The sequence below is a fragment of the Schistocerca gregaria genome, chromosome 6 (genome assembly GCF_023897955.1).
Source record: "Schistocerca gregaria isolate iqSchGreg1 chromosome 6, iqSchGreg1.2, whole genome shotgun sequence".
Classification (NCBI taxonomy): Eukaryota; Metazoa; Arthropoda; class Insecta; order Orthoptera; family Acrididae; genus Schistocerca; species Schistocerca gregaria.
The window spans coordinates 578,059,826-578,080,399 of record NC_064925.1 but is presented as its reverse complement, the minus strand read 5'-3'; the positions used below and the strand labels follow the sequence as shown (position 1 = coordinate 578,080,399).

Sequence of the window (20,574 nt, the reverse complement as noted above, 5' to 3'; positions counted from 1 at the left end):
ATACATGGAATTGTGTTATAAATTTAAACAAAATATTCTTCCATGGGTAAGCTGCTCATTGGGAAACATTTTAATTAAAATAGTGGCAATTAACTTTACATAATCCATAATTTCAGCAGGGAATATGCTCAATTATCTCCACAAGGTATCAGTTCTTTCGGAGATCGAGGGCAAATATGGCTTTTTATTTTATTTGTAACAAAATCAATTTGCAAAGTCAGTACTAATGCGATTAAGACCCATTTCTCTGGAGAGACATTTTCTGTCCGGTACATATCTTCAGGAGACATAATTCCATTACTTTCGACACACACACCTGCGATGGTGGTCAATTTGAGTAAAATGACAATTGTCAGTTCATTCCCAAGACACATATTCTGGGGAGGAGGAGCACGTCACACACACCCTAGGATGAGAGGTGTCTTACCTGTCACCCTCACACTGGAATTTCACCTTCTGAATACAAGTACTGCTCAGGTATTCTCTCTCTATAATTTCATAGATTTCTCAAATAAGTTTTCCTTTTGATTCCCATTTCTTTTGAAGACAGAAAACAAGTTTGAAATGTATGTCTAAAACAATGAATGTTACACAGGACACTTTGCATTCAGTTCACCATTAATATTATACAGCACCACCTGACACTTAGATCCTTATACTCCTATAACAACAATATTATGGAAACAATAGTTGCTACTCACCTTTTAGCAGAGAGATGCTGAGTGGCAGATAGACACAACAAAAAGACTGCCACAAAATGAGCTTTCAGCCGACAAGGCCTTTGCAAAAAAATATACAAAACACTCATACGCACAATCACATGCGTGCGCGCGCACACCCATGCAGCCCCCCCCCCCCCCCAACAAACACACACAAACAGTGTGTCTGCCAGCAGAAGTTAAGATGTCTGTCTTCTGTCAGATACTGTGGTTGTGTGTGTGTGCCATCAATTTTTAACAAACGCCTTCATAATGTTGTCACATTCCACCCCGTATACTTCTAAAGTGTTGCATCAATTTTATCTACACCTCTTAGTTTAATTTCACAAATTTGTATTATCTAAAATGCAAGTTTTCATTAAAGGAGTACCCAGTATGTATGATCTAAGCTATGAGCAACAATAGTGATATTAGCACAACAACAAAAAATTAATTTATATAAACTGTGGTTATGTTGCACGCTTGCCACATGTGACCCAGTTAATAAACACATTAAAGTGCTTCAGCTCGAAAAGTTAAGAATATTATGCAGAATAAATCACTGTGAAGAATCCTCTCACAGAAGTTGTATGCAGACAATTGGATGTGGAAAAAATTGTGGGATGAATGACTTGTCTAGTATCTTTAAACTAGATGGTGAGAACACAGTCCTCTTTTCCAAATTTGAACACATTGTATAAAAAAGAAATATTTCTAACACACAAACTCCTACGTCAACAAAAATAATCAATTTTGAAAACGTAATTGTATAGATTAAAATAAAAAAAAAAACCTACTCACACCAAGTGGCGGCAGGAAAACACACATATAAATGTATATAAATTTGCAAGAATTCGGAGCCAGTGGCTGCTCTCCCTCGCAGGAGGCTGAAGGGGATGGAAAAAGGGGTGAAGGAAAAGGACTAGTGAAGTTCAGGGAATAGGCAACTTTTCCAAACTCTCCCCATTTCCTAAACCTTACCCCTCTTTCTTCCGCTTCAACCCTTCTGCCAGGAGAAGGAGCCACTGGCTCCAAAAGCTTGCAAATTTACATACTTTTATGTTAGCATTCTCCTGCCACCACTTGGTGAGAAGAGTTTTTACCTATCCAGTTACATTTCATTAAGTACTACATTAGTCATGACTTCTGTTGCTTTATGATTTTCCTTTTGCTCCAGTTTCTGACAAGTTAAGATTTATCAAATTTTAAAAATAATTTAAGAAGTTTAGATGATTCCGAGTTTTTGAACCCCTCTACGTTCCTCTGTCGCACCCATGTATTTTTGTTTGTAATGATAACTACTTATACTTTTTGGTGTAACTATTATACCTAAGGTTATCTCTGTGTTTGTGCATAACAAGTTACAGGTTTGTTTCTTCCATTAAGTACCTAGCTGTAAGGTGAAGAAAGTTATGAGATAAGCTCTTTTACAAAAGCTATAAGCATTGTTTGTTGTTTTAAGATGCATGCAATTATTCTGATGTGATAATTCTATTCACTGTGGCACAAGAAAGATGCGTCAGAAACCATTTTGATCAGCTGTTCTTTTCACAAGATTCTGAAGACCATTATGGTGACAAAGAAAATTTTGGTATGAGGTTATTTTTTCAACAATCACAAACTTGTACTTTATTTTTTTAAATGTTGCATCTGGCTCAGTAATGCATAACAAAAAAGATCATTTTTATAAACAACTAGAAGAACGAAAAACTATTCTGTGAAACAATTTATTTTTATTTAAGAAAACAATACTGTATAAAGTGACATTGTACAAAAATATTAAATGCAATGAATATGCACATCACTGATGAAATGTATTACCAGTACTTACATTAGATTTACAAACATTTCTCCTCCTCAACTTTTAAAACTAGGAAAATATTAATGTCAGGTATGTTCTGTTTTCATTTAGAGGACAAAAAGGTGGCAAATATCTTGTGGTAAATATGCCAACATTTTGCCCACCTGTGCACAGCGAGCACAATGATAAATCAAACACTGTATAAACCACATTTCATGTTACAGTGTGAAATAGTAAAAGAATATCGTCTGAAATGATAACACACATCAGTTGTGCAAAGAGGTAAAAAATGAAGTGCAAACAGTAAGCAAAAAGTTCTGTGGTACAAGATCTGCCACGTTAAAAATGATCAGATAGCATTTGTATCTTTAAAATGCAATAACTTCATAAAATTTTATATAAATAGAAGTAAAATATTTTATTTTTAGTATCTATTAAAAATAGAAAATTATGTATACATAACAGCAGTTTGTAGTTTACACAGCATGAACAATGCTGGAACTACAGAGAGGAACTAAAGTGAACACTAATATAACAGATCTGCAACAACAACCACAAGAGCTGTTAAGTACCTTTAAACATAAATGTGCCATCAAATAATAACGATAAGAATGAAGGTTACAATAATCAAGATGCTTAAATTTGAACACACAGTATCTGCAGCAGAAACAACTAAGTTAAAAGTCCACTTAATGGTAGTGGAGTAATCTATTAAATAATGTACATGTTGCAAACTACCACAATTTATAGAAACTGATACTCGACTCAGAAATACATTTCTACCCAGACATTTCACAAAAAATACTTTATAAATTATTAATGTGTTTCATCAAAGGCACTATGAGAAAGCTATCAGAGTTTTTGACACTACATTAATACACCTTTATTTCTTCATACAATTTTAAAGTATCCACTTTCAAATATAGAAATTACTTCTCTCATTTAAATCTTCCTATCTAATTTATTTTGTAAAACAGCACCACTACATACTTTATTTGGCAAGCACCCATGTGCATAAACATGGGAAAAGGGCATTTGTGTATTTGCATTACTGTATTGTATAAATTAATACTTTCAATTTGGAACAAATTGACTATATGATCAGTTTATGCGAGAATTGCTATTGTTCTGGCATTTGTAGATCATTTATAAGTACTAGTTTATGCATAAATAATAATAAATAATATGGCATTAAACATGAAAGACGAATTATTGTCTTTATATGAAGTCCACCCAGATGCTTAAGGATCCAGGAAGACATTATGAGTAGATTATGAAAGCATCACAGTTCTTTAATACAGTACAAAAAAGTGTTACTACTGCTGAATATGTGATTGCAGTTAATACCTGCATTTGGAATGGCAGGGTGAAGTAACCACAGGTTTATTCTAATGTAACTACAGTATAAACAAAACATTGTTATAGTTTACTATCACAGTCTCACTATCACTTAATGTGATAAGTATGCGAAAATGATTGATGGTTGGAAACATGGGGAACCATTTCGAAGTTTATGTATTGGACTAAATGTCATGCTAATGATTTTCCATTTACAAAAACTGGGCAATTTTTTGCAGTCATTCCTTCAGGGAAATAACAGGAAAATATAAATCACAGACATTCTATGTTACAAAACTAGATCACTGACAGCATGGAATGTACTGAACTTTCTTCCAGTTCCTTTTTGGCAAGAAGGATATGTATGTGCACTGACAGTGACTCAAAGTTTCCAGTCTGATGATAATATACAGAGTGCACTATCAAATATATTTAAAACTATACTGTCTGCTATCAAAATTGCATTAACTGCAGAACAGCAGACTTCTAGGAAATATCAGATCTAGCACACATGCGTGCGCACACACAAAATGACTGCCACTCTCACGTTTACACTGTCCCTATATTCTTTGAATTTACATTTCTCTAATCCACAAAAATGTGTGTCTGTTGTCCTATTCCCAGCACAGACTGGTTGGTTGCTCACTTTCACTGAACAAAAGTAAAGGGGGGAAAACCATTTGACCTACTAACAACAAATTCAATCGTCAGAGCATCTCATCTGTAGGTGGCGCATAAGAGAACCCTGCAAAAATGTCATCTGGTATCCGCACACTGGCTGAAAGAGCAGATCCCTTCCTATGAGAAGCCGATGTTGCTACTGATGCTGGCACGGCTTCACATGTGAACTCTGGATCAATGTTGTGCAGGTCTAAAACATCGCTCTGAAACAGAATTTAAAAGAGAACAATAGAATAACAACCCTGTTGTGTTGGATGGACTCTCAAAATCTACAGGTGATTGCTTTTACACCTGCATATGCTCGTGGATGTCCACATGCATTTGTTCACACATTCCATATAGTTTTTCAGGACACCTCTGGCTGTTATCCTACACAATGATATGTACTAGAGATTCTGAGTTGCAGGCAGGCACAACAATAAGACACTCAAATGAGTTAGATTTCAGCCAAAAAGAACTTGACATGAATGACTGTGGGTGTGTGTGTGTGTGTGTGTGTGTGTGTGTGTGTGTGTGAGAGAGAGAGAGAGAGAGAGAGAGAGAGAGAGAGAGAAACTTATGTGAATTGATAGAATGCTCAGGTTGTTGCAAAAAAATTAAGTTTTAAATTCATTCTCTGCAGCCAACACAAACTGTACATAAAACAGAACAATTACTGCATTCAAATTTTAATAGCAAATGAATGTACTTGATTAACTAAATTACAGTGTTGCGCCTTTTGATTGAGAGTGACTGCAAATCTCTGCTAAAGCCTTAAGATTCTGCAATGAAATTTTAATAAGTCATTCAATTAGTTTCATACAGTCCCACCTTTGGCTCTAGTTGTTTTAACTTTTTCATTGTTATCTGGCCACCTTGTACAACTTCCAGTTTGAGATAAGAATGGGAAATGAATACAGAAAATATGAGGTTAAATGACAACTTGAAGCCTATAGGTAAGGTTGCTTTTTTGCAGAACTTTCAGTACGACAGAGCTCACTGATAAATTTTTGAAGCTTTTGTCAAACACAGACAGTGAAAAAACCGTCTGACTCAGACTGTGTCCCAATCATAATCTAGAGCACGCGAAGAGTCCCATATTGCAAAACTGGGGCAATGCTTGTTAACTCATTGCAACGCAACAAGCAGAGCTATAGTAAGAAGAAGTGCTAACTGTGCAGTATTGCAGCATTCTGAAAGTCATTCTGCAAAGTCTACAATACGCATTAATACTATGCAACATCCGAGCTCAGCTGCTCCAAGGTGTTCTAGTAATGATGAGAACTGCAGGGTAGGGAAAACTGTCCATAACTGAGACATAAGAGTGCAGACAGGACTGCTGATACCTATGGTTAAATGTGAGCACATGGTACCTAACCTGCTACAATGACATGATTTCTGGCTTTAAATACCTGTTTCAGACAACTCATCTTCAGTGTCCGGTCATTCTGCCTGCGGCACTGATCCCAATGGTTACAGGTTAACTCTGCTAGAGAACTGTGACGTGCCAAGACTGCAGCCTGCCAGCTGTGATTGGATTCATCGCACCATGATGCCACTACCGACGGGTCACATCCGTGACTGTCAGAAGATGCAGACCAACTGGGAATTCCTATGGCGAAAGGCCGAAGCGACTAAGCTGCTACCTTCTGATTGCTGGGTGGAAACCTGAGTGCTGCCTCTCAGTCTGCACACGTATCGCCTTCCTGACAGTACATTAAATGTTGTGAGGGAGCACTGAACTTTCGCCTCCACAGCAACCGCCCATCCAGAAGATGCTGTGAGTACAGGTATAAGGATGCATTCATCTTTGAAAGTGCTGAGGCCTACTGTCTACACAGAGGCGTGTCCACATTGCTGGACCCCTTTACCACCCTCTGCACTGCCTCATTGTTAGGCAGTGTGCCTGACCTGTGGAAAGCTATGTGGGCTGCCAGAGTGCTGTGTCTGTCACTCATCGCCAATCTGAGCAAACTGCCTGGTCCATTTCCTGCATGCCGGAAAAGACAATATTCATTGTAGCTTTGATTTCAATAAAATGCTATTACTGGTACTGCTGTTACACTAACACCTTATCCCTTGGAGTTCGGTCTCCAACACTTATAACATCACTGCCTCATCTGTCCAGCCTTGGTGCCCACTGACCTGATCTCAGGGATGACTGTTACAGCTTGTCTACAGAAGTGGGCCTCCTGACATCTGCCACCATCCAAGAAATGGTGAGAAGTGGTGTTCACTACCCACACGTTGTAACAAATGGTCATCACCTCGACATTGCCACAATCAGCTTCGCTCATCTTTTAGTCTGCACAATCAGCTTCGCTCATCATTTAGTCCTCACTTCAGAATGAAGAGTGGTGAGTGAGAAATAATTTTTGTACATTGTTGCAGGTGTTTTTGTTTCACTGTATAATTTGTTGGCTAATTTGTTGGCCATGATAGGTTGCACAGATGCTCATTTCAATCTGAAAGTAACTCTGGTACAACACTGCGAATCTCCTGACCTGTCTACATTCACAGGCAATTGTCACAAAATGTATTTGACACCTGTCAGGTGTGAATTTTATGATCTTTTTGATCACAAGTTACCTTGCAACAAGACTGTGCCAGTCAGACATTTTACTTGCTGATGTTTGAGTCACGTGGTGCGGGACTGTAACAAATGTACATAGGCTATGATTAGCCATGAGAATCAGTGTAACTCCTTTTGTTTTGTGAACCTTATAATTTGAACATTATTTTCACTTCCCTCGTATTGTATATTCTTCGGTTAGGCAGTGGTATGGTATGCAATACGCCAATGGGAAAATGCTCTGCTAACAAGAGTGGTTCTCTTGCTGCTATGATGGAACAGACGTAGATTACAAGCCTCACTTGAGCAGGAGTGGGGAATTAGAACATTACAGAAGCCAGGCAAAAGCACTGCAGGCTGACAATGGAAGACATACCTGTGTTTCTCAGAGATGTTTTAGCTTCTGCCAAGGTCGGTGGTTGGTTTGACTTAACATGCTTTTGTATGGTCAGTTTGCAACTAATTGGGGAAGCTACAGCATGTCACCTAACTGAAACCTTGCAGGATGCACAAACATTTCAACATTTGGCTGAGGTGTTATAGTAGATGTACCGGAAACACCACAGATCTTTCTCCTTTAGGGAAAAATTGAAAACATTAACTCAGAGGTACAACAAGTGGATTGAGTCATTCTCAGATAGTATCCAAAGACTTGATGTTCAGACACAGGAGCTGACACGAAATGAAGAAGTGAGTACGGTCTTACACCAAGAAACTGAAAATATGGTTTTCTATGTGTTTTTTATGGCATTCCTGCAGAAGTGTCACATAGATTGTTGTTGATGATTGGTGGAGGGCGCTAAACAGCTAGGTCATCAGTGCCCTTCCATTAATGTTATACGGAAGAAGATTTTCATAATCTATGGAAGTAGATCAATAAACTGGAAAAAGTTTCATCCCACCACAGGAAACGTAAAGCAACAATAGGAAGGTGAGGTTCAGAAAAGCCCGTGATAAGACTCCAGCGAGGCACAGTGGGATAACTAAATGAAATCATCGAGACAATACCTGTAAAGATGCTCTTAAGAAAGAGACAAATAAGCGTGGCTGGATGATGACTTAGAAATAATATGCGACCCAGCCACTCTTGTCAAACATTAAGATTGCACACCAAGTATTTTGGGAAGAATTCCGGACAAAGCACAATATTTTAAGACACGAACAACACTCACCTTGTCATCAGTTAAAATAGAGGGAAGATCCTGTGGGAGACCCAGTTCAACCCTCAGGTCATCATATAAAACACACTCGGTTAAAAGATGTCGTACTGACAGTTGTGTAGCGCATCTCTGACATACCGGGGGCTCCTCCCGGTGTAAGAGGAAACCGTGTGTCAACGGACTAAGCCGAGTAAGGACTACTACTTCACACCATTGCAAGTGGAAGGAGGTGATCCACGGTCGTACTGAACTATTGACGGAACATTGTTTATTGTTCCTCACTTCCAGCCACTGGGACTCCCACCAACATACGGCCTTCCTGGCAAAAAATGAAGTGACAGCCTGCTGAGGGACTTAACAGCTGGCAGGAGGAAGGGAGGGGGTGAGTCTCTCTAGCAGCAGCATCAGCGAGTTCATTTCCCTGGATGCCTATGTGCTCCGGAACCCAGCAAAAAATGATTTTCTTCTTTTGCCTACGCAAGAGAAGGAGAATGTCCTGCACTTGTTGCACCATCTGATCTGCTGGGTACATCTGTCCAACAGCGAGAAGAGCACTTAGAGAATCAGAGAAGATGATAAATTTTTTGTCACGGCGCCACCTCATCTGCTCCATTGCCCTCAGGATAGCAAACAATTCCGCATAATAAACTGAAAACTGCTCTAGGAGCCCTATCCTGAAGATAGTGAATGTGACAACAACCGTAAACATCTCTCTGCTTATAATCATCGGTGTAGACGGTAATAAAATCTGGGTGGCTACGTCAAATTTCATTAAATTTAGTTTTAGAAACATGGTCTGGTGAACAATACTTCTTGTAAGCAGTCAGTTCTAAAAGCAATCTGGGCCTTGGTAGTAGCCAGAGAGATGCACTACTCCACCCCTGGCTTTGGACGTTAATGCCCCCACCTGTAATAATTCAAGGCTCTCCCTTGCACGGATCGCAAATGGTCGTGTTGCTTGTGGTCGATGATCGAACAGCTGTTAAAGTGGTAGCTGAACACAGTAACTGGATGCTGACGATGTAGGAACAGACAATGCCCTATATGCTTGGCATACCACGAGAAGAAGGCGTCGAATAGACAGCAGTGCCTCACCAACGTCCATACACAAACTAACAACAGGGCTCATGTGGTAGGTCCCTGTTGACAGCCTAATACCCTCGTGGTGAACTGCATCCAGCATTTTAAGGTATGAAGGCCTTTTTAAGACCTCGAGACATCTCAGTTTCAGTTCTTTAAGGTGTGGCAACCATATTAACTTCTCATCAAAGATAAGACCCAGATACTTCACCTTTTCCTTAATAGTGAGATCGGTGTCCCTCCTTTTTAAAACAGGCAACTTAAACAGAGATCAGGAACAATTAAAAGAAACACAAACTGTTTTCTCTAAGGAGAATTTAAAACGTGTGGAGTGAGACCATTCCTCCAACCATCTGATCGTCAGTTGCAATTGCCGAGTAACTGTGGTGAGGCTGGAGGATGCACAGAAGATAGAGAAGTCATCCACAAATAATGAACATAGTACTGGATGTCACACTGTGGTTGTAATACTACTGATTGCAATGGCGGAAGCCGTGACACTTTAAACACTCCTTTGAGGGACACCATGCTCATGCTTAAAACAGTCAGACAAGACATTCCCAACCCTGTATCTAATATATTTGTCCGAGAGAAAGGACCTATGAAGGTCAGTAGAGGCCCACGGAATCCCCACTGATGGAGACGCGACAAAATATTATGCCTCCAGGTAGTATTGTAGGCCTTTTCCAAATCGAAGAAAACACCGATAAGGTGTTGCTTACAAAGGTAAGCTTGTAGAATTGCAGCTTCGAGCACGGTCAGGTTATCGAGAGTGGAACGATACCTCCTGAACCAACAGTGGGAGGGACTGAGTAGGGACCTGGTTTCCAGAACCCACACTAGGCGCCCATTGACCATATGCTCCAGTGTCTTTCCTACGCAGCTTGTCAGGCTAATATTATGATAATTAGCTAGGTCTGACCAATCCTTTCCTGGTTTTAAAATTGGGATTAAAACAGATTCCTCCCACGAGCTGCGAAGGTTGCCAGTTATCCAAATTTTATCGAAAAGCTGAAGGAGAGCTTCCTTCGACCGTCGGTCCAACTGTTGCAACATGCTGTAGGTTATCTGGTCTTTTCCAGGGGTCATATAAGCAACTGACAATGCAGAATCCAGCTCCCAGAGAGAGAGAGGCTAGTTGTATTCTTCCATGTTGGTGGAACAGAAATCAAGATCAGCCTTCTCCTGTGCCTCCTGATATCGACGGAAGGTGGCATCCTGGCTGGAATTGGCTGTAATGGATTTATATGATTCAGCCATTGTCTGAGCTATATCCGTTGTTGATGTTACAAGAGACCCCTGTATTCGTACAGCTAGTATTGGTGATCTAGAGTTGTGCCTTGAGATCCTCCTTATGGCTTCCCATACTTTGCATGCAGGTATGGACCTATTTAAGGATTTCAGGAGCTCTTGCCAAGACCTCTGCTTACTCTCTCGAAATATTTTCCTCACCTTTGCATGCGCCATTTGAAAGTTAGCAAGATTCTCATCTGCAGAGCATCGATTGAATGTGCGCATTGCTACCCTCCTGTTCCTGATTGCAAAGCAACACCAAGGGACAGGTTGCCTCCTAGCACTTCCACAGACTTTGGGATGGATGCATCAGCAGCATGGTTCTTTCAGGATCTGCTCCATCAGGCAGATGGATCCAGGCTGTGATTTGGTCGCTACCAGGAAGGTCATCGTCCACTGCCCACTGAGCAGTGTCCCCAAAGAGCAGGTGAGCAGAAGGAGGGGTCTATGGCTGTAGACGAACCTGTAGCAGTGCTAAAATGTGTGGCTTCACCCATGTTCAGCAGTATAAGATCTTGTGTGTAGCACATCCTCAAGTACCCAACCCCTGGAGCATGTGGTTTTAGAACCTCATAGTGCACTGTGTGTATGTAAGTCCCCCCAAAAGGAGAAAGGGCTGGGGTAGTTCATCAAGAAGATGAGTGGGGACCCCACTATCAAGAGGCTCATGGGGTGGTAAGTACACAGAGCACTCTGTGACGTCAATCGCTTGTAGTGGTGGTGTTGAGGGAATTGGTGAGGAGTGAAAAGTGTCCTTTATGAACACTGCAACCCCCCACCTTTTGCCCTGTCACCAGTAAGGTTGTCATTTCTATAAAGGTGATAACCTCCTAGTACAGGTGTGTCAGTCTCTTTGAAAGTGAGAGCCACTTTTCTTCGAAGAAGCTTGGCATTGAGGGACACTCTGCTTTTGGGGTACCTTTGGGCTGTGCACTGTGGCAGCATTACTGGTCTCTTCCATTGTAGCTGTTTGAATCACTATGTCTTTCACTTTACTTTCGCACATACAGGTGCAAGTACAGGCGCTAGAGGTGGATAAGGGAACACTGGACATCGTCTGCGTCAAAGTGTCAACCTTAGTCATAGGTTTATGCACCGACAAAGCATAAGAAGTGGCGAAGACAGAGGGTTTCATCGCCTGATAGTCCTTTTTGGCTTCTGCATACGGGATCCGCTTTGTCACTTTGATTTCCTGAATTTTGCGTTCCTCTGCAAAAACAGGGCAGGCTTGGCTTCAGACTGGGGAGCTTCCAGAGTAGTTAATATGGACTGCTGGAGATGGACAGTCAGTCCCAGCTGATGGGCTGCCTTTCACACTTCCCACAAGTCACTTCGGCTCTGCAACTCAGCATTGTATGGCCAAAATTTGAAGCATCACATAGGGTTAGGTACATACGGCCGAACCCTAAGTCTGAGGAAAGCTGCCACGATGTGTTCAGGTAGCGTTGGAGAACTGAAGGTCACAATAAAAGTGGCAGTCTTCTCAGTCTCTTCATTGTTCTTGTGTGTCCTTTATTCCCCCTCTATGATCTCCTGCGGTGCCCATTCTTGTTTGAGTTTAGCAACATCTATATCCATAATATCAAAGCAGGTTACCACACCTTTGCTGGAGATAAGGGAGTTATGCAACTCAACAATGTTGTTGTACTCACCCAATTTCTGCGACTTCTTAAGGAGTTCCACTTGCTTTGCCCGTGCAACTGCTTAATACGCTTTAGGGTACCAGCCAGCCCTTCTAAGCCTTTATGGATATAGAAGGGGGACACTTTTTCAAACGTCCCCTCCTTCCTCTTGATCACTACGAAGACATTATGATTCATGACTCCTTGAGTTGTGTTACTGACAACAAGTTAATTATCAGGAGGACTAGCCTCCCTCACTCTCTTTGATGAATGGGTGTGAGAACTCCCAGGCGGTACATCTTTCCTGCTGGGAGGAAAAGAAGAAGATTTCGAGTGTTCCATCTCAGTCCCACGAGCAGCTAGGGAAATAAGTGTCCACCCAGACAGAGCCCTGCGTGCTTGAGTAAGGTTAGAATGGAGAATCCTTCGGATTTGGCTGTGGGTATTAGAATAGCTATGCACTTAGAGGAGACAAAAGTTTACAAAGGGTCATAGTGACTGTTGTGTGTGTTTTGACAGTACGATGTCACAGTAGTGGACACGATAGGCAGAAACAGTGTCATAGGCCAAAGTGCTACAAATGTGGATAAGTCAGTCACAAAGCACAGGAGTGCAGGGCACAGAAATGAGAACTAATCTCAGGAGAAATATTTGTTAAACATGAACGGGAACAAATCAGCTGTCGGAAGAGGTTCCCAATAAAATGTGATACTGCAAGTTATATACAGAGATGGAATGCTACTTGTGGGTTTTGCTGGTGACAAGGAACATAGATTTTTAATAGATACAGGGCACATTTATCGTTTGTCACACTACATCTCCTGGGTAGAAAAAGATAGAAGCTCCTTGTTATACATTATGTGAAGTGGGTTGCAATGGTATAGATTCAGTAAGGACAACACAGCTCAATATAAACTTGGAGGAACTTTGTTTCTACTAGGTGATAAAGCTGCAAGTGAAACAAGATGGGTTCTATGATAAGGTGCCGTCAGGCATGGGGAAATTAGTTTGGGCATTTGGGAATACAGACTTACCACAGGAAATGTTTAGCCTGGTTGAACCACTGGGGAATAACGGACATTTGGATCAATGTACTGTTTTCTACACAGAAGCAGCATGGCGCACATAAGTAACATATGTGGAGAATATTTATGGTTCTGGTTGACTTGGATAATTTTGGTATGGACAATGTGAATCTACTGAAAGGCTTAATGATTGCCACATTAGATATTTTGGAGGAAGAGGATACAGATATATCATACATCGACCACAGCCACAAGCATACCAGAAGTTATACTGTGTTACAAAGTAAAATGGCTCGCACATCAGGCAGTGACAGGCAAGTTATGGAAGCACTATTGTTACTGTTCAAGGATTTGTTTAATGTACAGAGTCTATTACCCATGACTCCAATTACCCAACATTGCATACCAACAGGGAATAATGCTCCAGCTTATAAGAAGCCATATCACACACTGAAGCATTTACAACTGCTCATGGAAGAATTTATTGATCAGTAAGTGGCAGAAGATATTAAAGATGCCAGTGATAGTCCACAGGGAGAACCTGTGGCCCTGGTCCCAGAAAAGTCAACAGATGGCACCAAGAAATATCATTTTTGTTGCAATTACAGATATTCGAATGCTCTAACTACCAGTGAGGCCTATCCAATAACAAATATCATGGCAAAGCTTGACAATTTCTCTACAATGGATATGCATAGTGGGTATCACCAGATGGAGGTTGTACCACAAGGTAAGACTTAAAACAGCTTTTTCAATCCCAGAGGGCCTTTTCAATATTGTCAGATGCCATTCAGGCTTCAAAAAGTGCCAGCCACATTTCGAAGCTTGCTAGATGGTATTTTGATTGATCCGAAAGCTAGAAAATGTGTGTTGTATCTCGATGACACAGTTCGTTTGGATGACATGGATGAACATTTGTTAATGGCTGGAGGAACCACTTGACAGACTAACAGCAATATGTCTTTTGCTAAGTACTAACAAACATAATTTTGCACAGACTAAAGTCAAGTACTCGGGCCATGTCACTAATGAGGCAGGTGTAGGAACCAATCCCCATTTAGCATCAGAGCTTCTGAATTTGCAACTTCACACAACAGAAGAGTTACAATCTGGGCCTACGTAATTATTACCAAGAATTTATTAAAGACATTGCACAAATTGATCAACTGTTAAATCACTTGTTAAGGAAAAGGATTAAATTTATGTGGTCGACAGAGTGTGAATGTAACTTTCAAGCATTAAAGAATGCATTAATCAAAGACCCAGTATAGTGTTTCCAGATTTTGAAAATGAATTTATCCATCCTTGTCAGGCTAGCAATACTGCTCTCTATTGTGTTCTGAGTCAGGATATTGACAGAAGAGCATCCTGTATCATACATTTTGACAGTTAAATAGACCAGAACACAGTTACCAAGCCACAGAGGAGGAAATGTTAGCGATGATCTATGGGATTTAGATACCTATATGTGCATAAATTCAAAGTAATAACCAATCACAATAACTGACCGGGCTTGAAGGATCCCTCTAGCAGATTAACCAGGTGAGCTCTAAAGCTGAGCGAGTTTGATTACAAAGTTGTTCACAAACCTGGGAGAAAGCATACAAATGCAGACACTTTGAGCCAAATGGTTACAGTACTGCAACCGCTTAGGAAAAATGTGAGTGACTGGCAGATAGAATAGTCAGCTGATGAAGACTCTCAGGAATTTCGGTCGCAGCTGCAGTTCACAGCACATGTAGGCTTACTTTGCTTATCTACGAAATCTGAACTGTACATAGCAGTTCCATTGTAACCGAGAAATGATGTTACCACAGGCATGTGACCATATTTTGTCAGGTCATGGGAGCCAAAAAGTTTTGGTGGCACACAAGACAACGCAATGAGGCTTGATGTGTGAAACAGCAGCCAGATTTCAACCATAAAAGAATTCCTCTTCAAAGTTGTCTGAGGTGTCCAAACCCTTTGGAATGGTAGTGATTGATACTTTAGGCCCCTTCAACAGAATTCCAGCTGACAATATGTACATATTAACAATCACTGACCATATTTAAAGGTTTATATCTATAACAGTAGTTCCAGACCAGCAAGTTCTACAGTGTTAGTGAATAATTGGATTCTTAAATCAATTGTGCTGGAAACCTTATCAGCTGATCAAAATAATAACTTCGTATCTGATATGGAACATCTATGCTGTGTACTTCATGTTCGCAAGTTATGGACGAGGCTATTTCATGTGCAAACATCTGACAAACAGGACATGCTCACGGAACAATGTCGAACATGGTAAGTCATTAGGTCAACAGCTAACACGTACATTGGGCCATATACTTTAGTTGTGTCGTCAACACATACAATTCTACAGTCCATACAAGTACTGGTGTCTCACCCTGCAAGTGGTCTCTCGCCCTGCAAGGAGGTGTCTGGATAAAAAATGCTGTCTCACTCCAACATACTGAAAGCATCTGGTGTAAGGCCAGGGAAGAAATTTGCAAAAGGAATACACGAGGTTTGGCAAAGAGTTCAAAAAACCAAAACAAAATCACTTTAAAGGCAAGAATGAACACACTGGTCCATAAGGTGACCTCCCAGGTCAATGTTTAGATCCAGTTACCTACCAAACTTCCGTGTTACACATCAGAGGAGTAAAGCCATTCAATAGCAAAATAGATATTTTATTGAAAATTCCAGTAACAGTGAAACAGTAAAGTAAAAAAAACTGAGGAAGGTTAAGAAGAATATGCTATCAGATACTCATGCTACACACAGGGCACTGTGCAAACTTAGACTGAGGAACTAGTTTATAGTGTACTTAATTTTTTTGTTGTCGTTTGATACATATTTGTATAGTATGTTAGGGGTTAATATGATATTAATGTGTGTCACTGTTATGCTTGTTATGTGACACTCCTTTCAAAAAAGGGAGGGGAATTGATGGGCATTCCCTTCCATTAGGTGGCTCAACAGCAGGGACACCCTAAAGAATAATTGTATTCATGACACTACTACATGTCATCAGAGAAGTGAGAAGTGCAATTCTGAACCAACCACTGAACTCCAGACTTGTTTTCCACACAATCATATGGTATTGCTGGCTAGTCCTTACTGGACCCTATGATTAATTTTTGAGGCCTGGAAAGACAGAAACAAGATTTGCAGGCTACAAGAGGCATTCAGGGAGTTACATGAAGAGGCACAGATAGGAGCTATTGGCTCTGAGACTAATTATGAATACCGAGAGCTGCAAGTTTCATATGACAAGTTAAGAACACAGACATAGCCAGTGACAGAATCAGTGCTGCAGGCAGCTATACATAGAAAGAGGGGATGGCTCAACACAGGTGGGACTTTACAATGATAAGGCAGGTGCAAGATACAATAATTAGAGTGCAAACTATGATATAATGGCATACCACTCAACTAATGAACCCAGAACGTAATGTACTGAGCTACACTAGAGGGACATGGGAGGTAGCTAAGGAACTATCAGAATGAGTGAGCCACACAGTAGCATCAATAATTCCCTGGCAGTCATTCCGAAATGATTGAGTAAATTAGATGAGAATATGACTATCACTATACTGTGACAAAATACTATTTCTAGACTGTTATGGATACTGGCAGAAAGTATTAATGACACAAGAAATCAAGTTGCAGGAATATGAGAAGCCATTTACCGTGCAGTATGTGGGCAAGTAAGATAGGCACTGATGCCACTGCAACCATTTACGGAAAGATTGTGTCGAGCACAGAGATTATTCAACAGAACTTCAGCATCTGGTAAAACTGACACAAAGGAATTTAGCACTATTTTATAGCATAGCCAACACTGAGGTTACAACAGATAAGACAAAATTACTTATATCAATCCAATTTCTGGTAGTAAATCAAAATGCGTATTATCAATGCTACACCATCATTCATCCATACCCGATGAATTGGGAAACTATGAGTAAATGAGTGCAGCTACAGACTGAAGTAGTAGTAATAATTACAAAATTAGGTGATGCACATACTCTCATGACAAGAAAGGATATGCAGGGAGCGTAAAACAAGTGTTTACTAGTTGTCTCACTAGGATAGTGCAAACAGATACACATTCATGTAAGGAACAACTGTTCTGAGGTGAACATGACACCGCACAGTGTCACAGAAATGTAGGAAAGTAACACACACTTTCAGAAAATATGAAGCCACTGGATTTACTCCATCTGTCTCCAGAAACTATAATACTTAACTGTGAAGAGGGTGGGGAACCTAGGAGCATGGAAATGATGGAATTACAGAACAGTGGTCTCTTGATCAATGACTTGTGATATAGCAGGGGGGGGGGGTAATTATTGTTTACCTGCAACCATTACCAGTTTGACCATGTTTAAGTTATCAACACAAATGTTGTACGGGCCAGACAAACCTTTGAGTGTCCTACCAACCCAGAATCTAACATTTCTTAATGTCTCCTTGGAGCCATAACTCCTACACTCAATCAGTGAGCTAATCACAAAGGAAAAACGATGTATTACTATGGGAAAGATGTTCACGCATCTTCAAAATTTTCAAGATTATTATCGTTGGAATGTTACTAATATAAGTGTTTTTACAACTGGGCGTGGCTGTTAAAGGACATTTTGAAGTGTCCCACCTCAGCTGTTTTTTCACAAGTATTCAGTTTATTAGAACTTTGAGTTTCCATTGCTGAGTGGCTTTTCTTCCATCCCACTACCCTGTGATGTTTTCCTTCGTTACCTTTCTCTCTAGCGTTGCTCCTCTCAGTTTTCAAACTTACTCTCCTTTCCTATGTTTATTAATCACCTTCCAAACCACATTAACTCCCGAGCCACACTATATCAATGATCGACCACACACAAAGTGTGGTTTTGTAACTGTACAAATTGTTGATGCAGCATCTGATGCTTCAAATTCTTCCCTCTGATAATTATATTTATACCTGCTGCTCCCACTTCATCCCCCATCCTCATGTTCTGTAGCATTTTATTTGCCACACCTGCCAGTGCCACATGAACTCCGCCACACACCGTCAGGTGGCTTGCGAAGTATGGATGTAGATGTAGATGAACTTGTGATCCTTGATCTACCCCTCCCCCCTCTCTTCCCTTATCACAACATACATGTACTCCCATACATTATCTGTTCTTTTCTCACATGTTACTGTACTTTTTCACATATTTGCATCTCTCTACATATTTTTCTCGCATATTTGCTCTTATCCAACTCCTCTCACAACCATCAACACCTTATACTGCCAATTTCTATGTTATTCCAGTTTCCTTTACACCATTCCTGCCACAACAGTCCCCTGCTCCATCTTTCTGCCCACTAAAGAAAAATACCCCTTTTCCGGGCTTAAAGGCACTTCCACATCCTATTCCTTATATGCTGCCTAAACCATGGAATCATTTAATGGTCTGACCATAAAAATTCCTCTCTGGACCCATCCCTCCTTTCACAACGACCTTCACCTTTTCAGCATCTGCCAGTCCCTGGCCCTCACAAACTTGCTACTGCGAAAGCACATCTCCATAGCAAAGGTATCTAAGAACCATCTCTGTTTCCTCTGAAAGATACTGCTACTGTGTGATACCTGCTTCATACATTAAACCTCTGAAATTGAATCCCTTGCTCTCCAGCACCTGGAGGAGCATTCCAGACACCACCTCCATAAGTTATCTAACATGCTGACATCCTACTGCTACCTCTGAGAATCACTATCCAACCCTATCCTATTCACACTGCTCCTGCTTGCCCACCCCTCATAACACCTAAACCCAGCCCTTCACTAACCTTTTCAACTTGTCACATCCCCCAAACTCCCTATCAACACTACACCAAATCCAGAGCCAAACATTCCCATAAGATTATTGTTAACCTTTCCATCAAAACCCTCAGCTCCACAGAAATGTCAGTCCTATTCAAATACCTCACCTTTAGACCTAACCCAAATTTAACCATTCTGGACTTGTTGCAGACCTACTCTCCTTCTCCCAAGACATGCAATGGAAACACTTCTTTGTTGCAAATCCCTCCAACCAAAGTAGCCCAATTCTAACATCGCACCCTGCCTCTCCCAGTTGATACTAACATCCAAGTGTGATCCCACACTCCCTCCCACCTACCTATCCATCCACCAGTCACCTTCCAGAATTCCTTACCCTAAACCATCCTACCTGGAGACAAAGGTTCCACCACTGTTGTTACAAATCACAGTGACTACCTGACGAAATGTCTCTGCCAATTATCTGACTCCTCCACTTACAAACTATACCAGAGTGATCCCATCCCTCAAGTCCAACACAACCTCCAGTCCCTGCTTAAACCCTTAGGCACTTCCCAGAACCTCTCCCCTGAATTTTCCCCTCCTCACTCAATGACACCATGCATATCCACCTTCTACATGCTCCCCAAAATCCATAAAACCAACAATCCTGTGCATCCCACCGCTGCTGGTTATTGTGCGCCCACTGAAAGAATTTTGGCCCTCGTTAACCAAAACCTCCAACCAGTTACCTGTAATCTAGCCACCCACATCAAAGATACCAACCACTTCCTTCACTGACTCTCCACCACCCCCACTTATTTACCTACTGGATCCCTACCTGTCACTGCTGACACCACCTCCCTGTACACCAACATTCCTCAAGCCCCTGGTGTTACTGCTGTTGAACACTACCTTCCCAACATCCTTCAGACTCCAAACCCATTAGCTCATTCCTTTATACCTCACTAACTTCATCCTAACCCACAACTATTTCTCCTTGGAAGGGAAAGTATACAAATAAATTTGCAACACAGTCATGGTCACATGCATGGTACCCACTTGATGCCAACCTGTTTATGGGCCTCTAGAGGGGATTTTCTTAGGCTCCCAAAATGCCAAACCTTGCCTGGTTCAGATTCACTGATGATATCTTCATGATCTGGAATCAGAACCGAGACACACTGTCCTAATTCCTTCAAAGCTCAACACCTTCCCTCCCATCCACTTCACCTGGTACTACTCAAACCAGAGTGCTACCTTCTTAGACATTGACTTCTTCTGCTCCAATGGCTCCATCCACACACATCTGTCCACATTAATGCCACCAACCACCAACAGTACCTGCATTTCAACAGCTGTCATCCATTTCACACCAGAAAATCCCTCCCTTGGACAATATGCTGAAGGTCTCACGAAAGGCTTTACAGACAGGCACTATCGCCACAGACTAAGTCTACAAACAATTCTCCCATGGCATTTTCCCATCACACCCCTAATTCTCCCACCACTCCAAGAACCAGTCACAGAGGAGTGTGCTCTTCATCGCCCA

General features: G+C 41.1%; 1 protein-coding gene across 2 annotated transcripts in view; it reads right to left on the bottom strand.

Moving 5' to 3' along the window:
* Nucleotides 1–2,409: 2,409 nt before the first annotated feature.
* Nucleotides 2,410–20,574, bottom strand: part of LOC126278464 (serine/threonine-protein kinase Sgk2-like) — a 112,026-nt gene continuing 93,861 nt past the window's right edge. For both annotated transcript variants that reach the window (XM_049978602.1, XM_049978603.1), the window contains one exon: nucleotides 2,410–4,721. In XM_049978602.1, coding sequence (XP_049834559.1) covers nucleotides 4,545–4,721 — 177 coding nt within the window. In that variant the 3' untranslated portion in view covers nucleotides 2,410–4,544. The remainder of the gene's footprint in view (nucleotides 4,722–20,574) is intronic.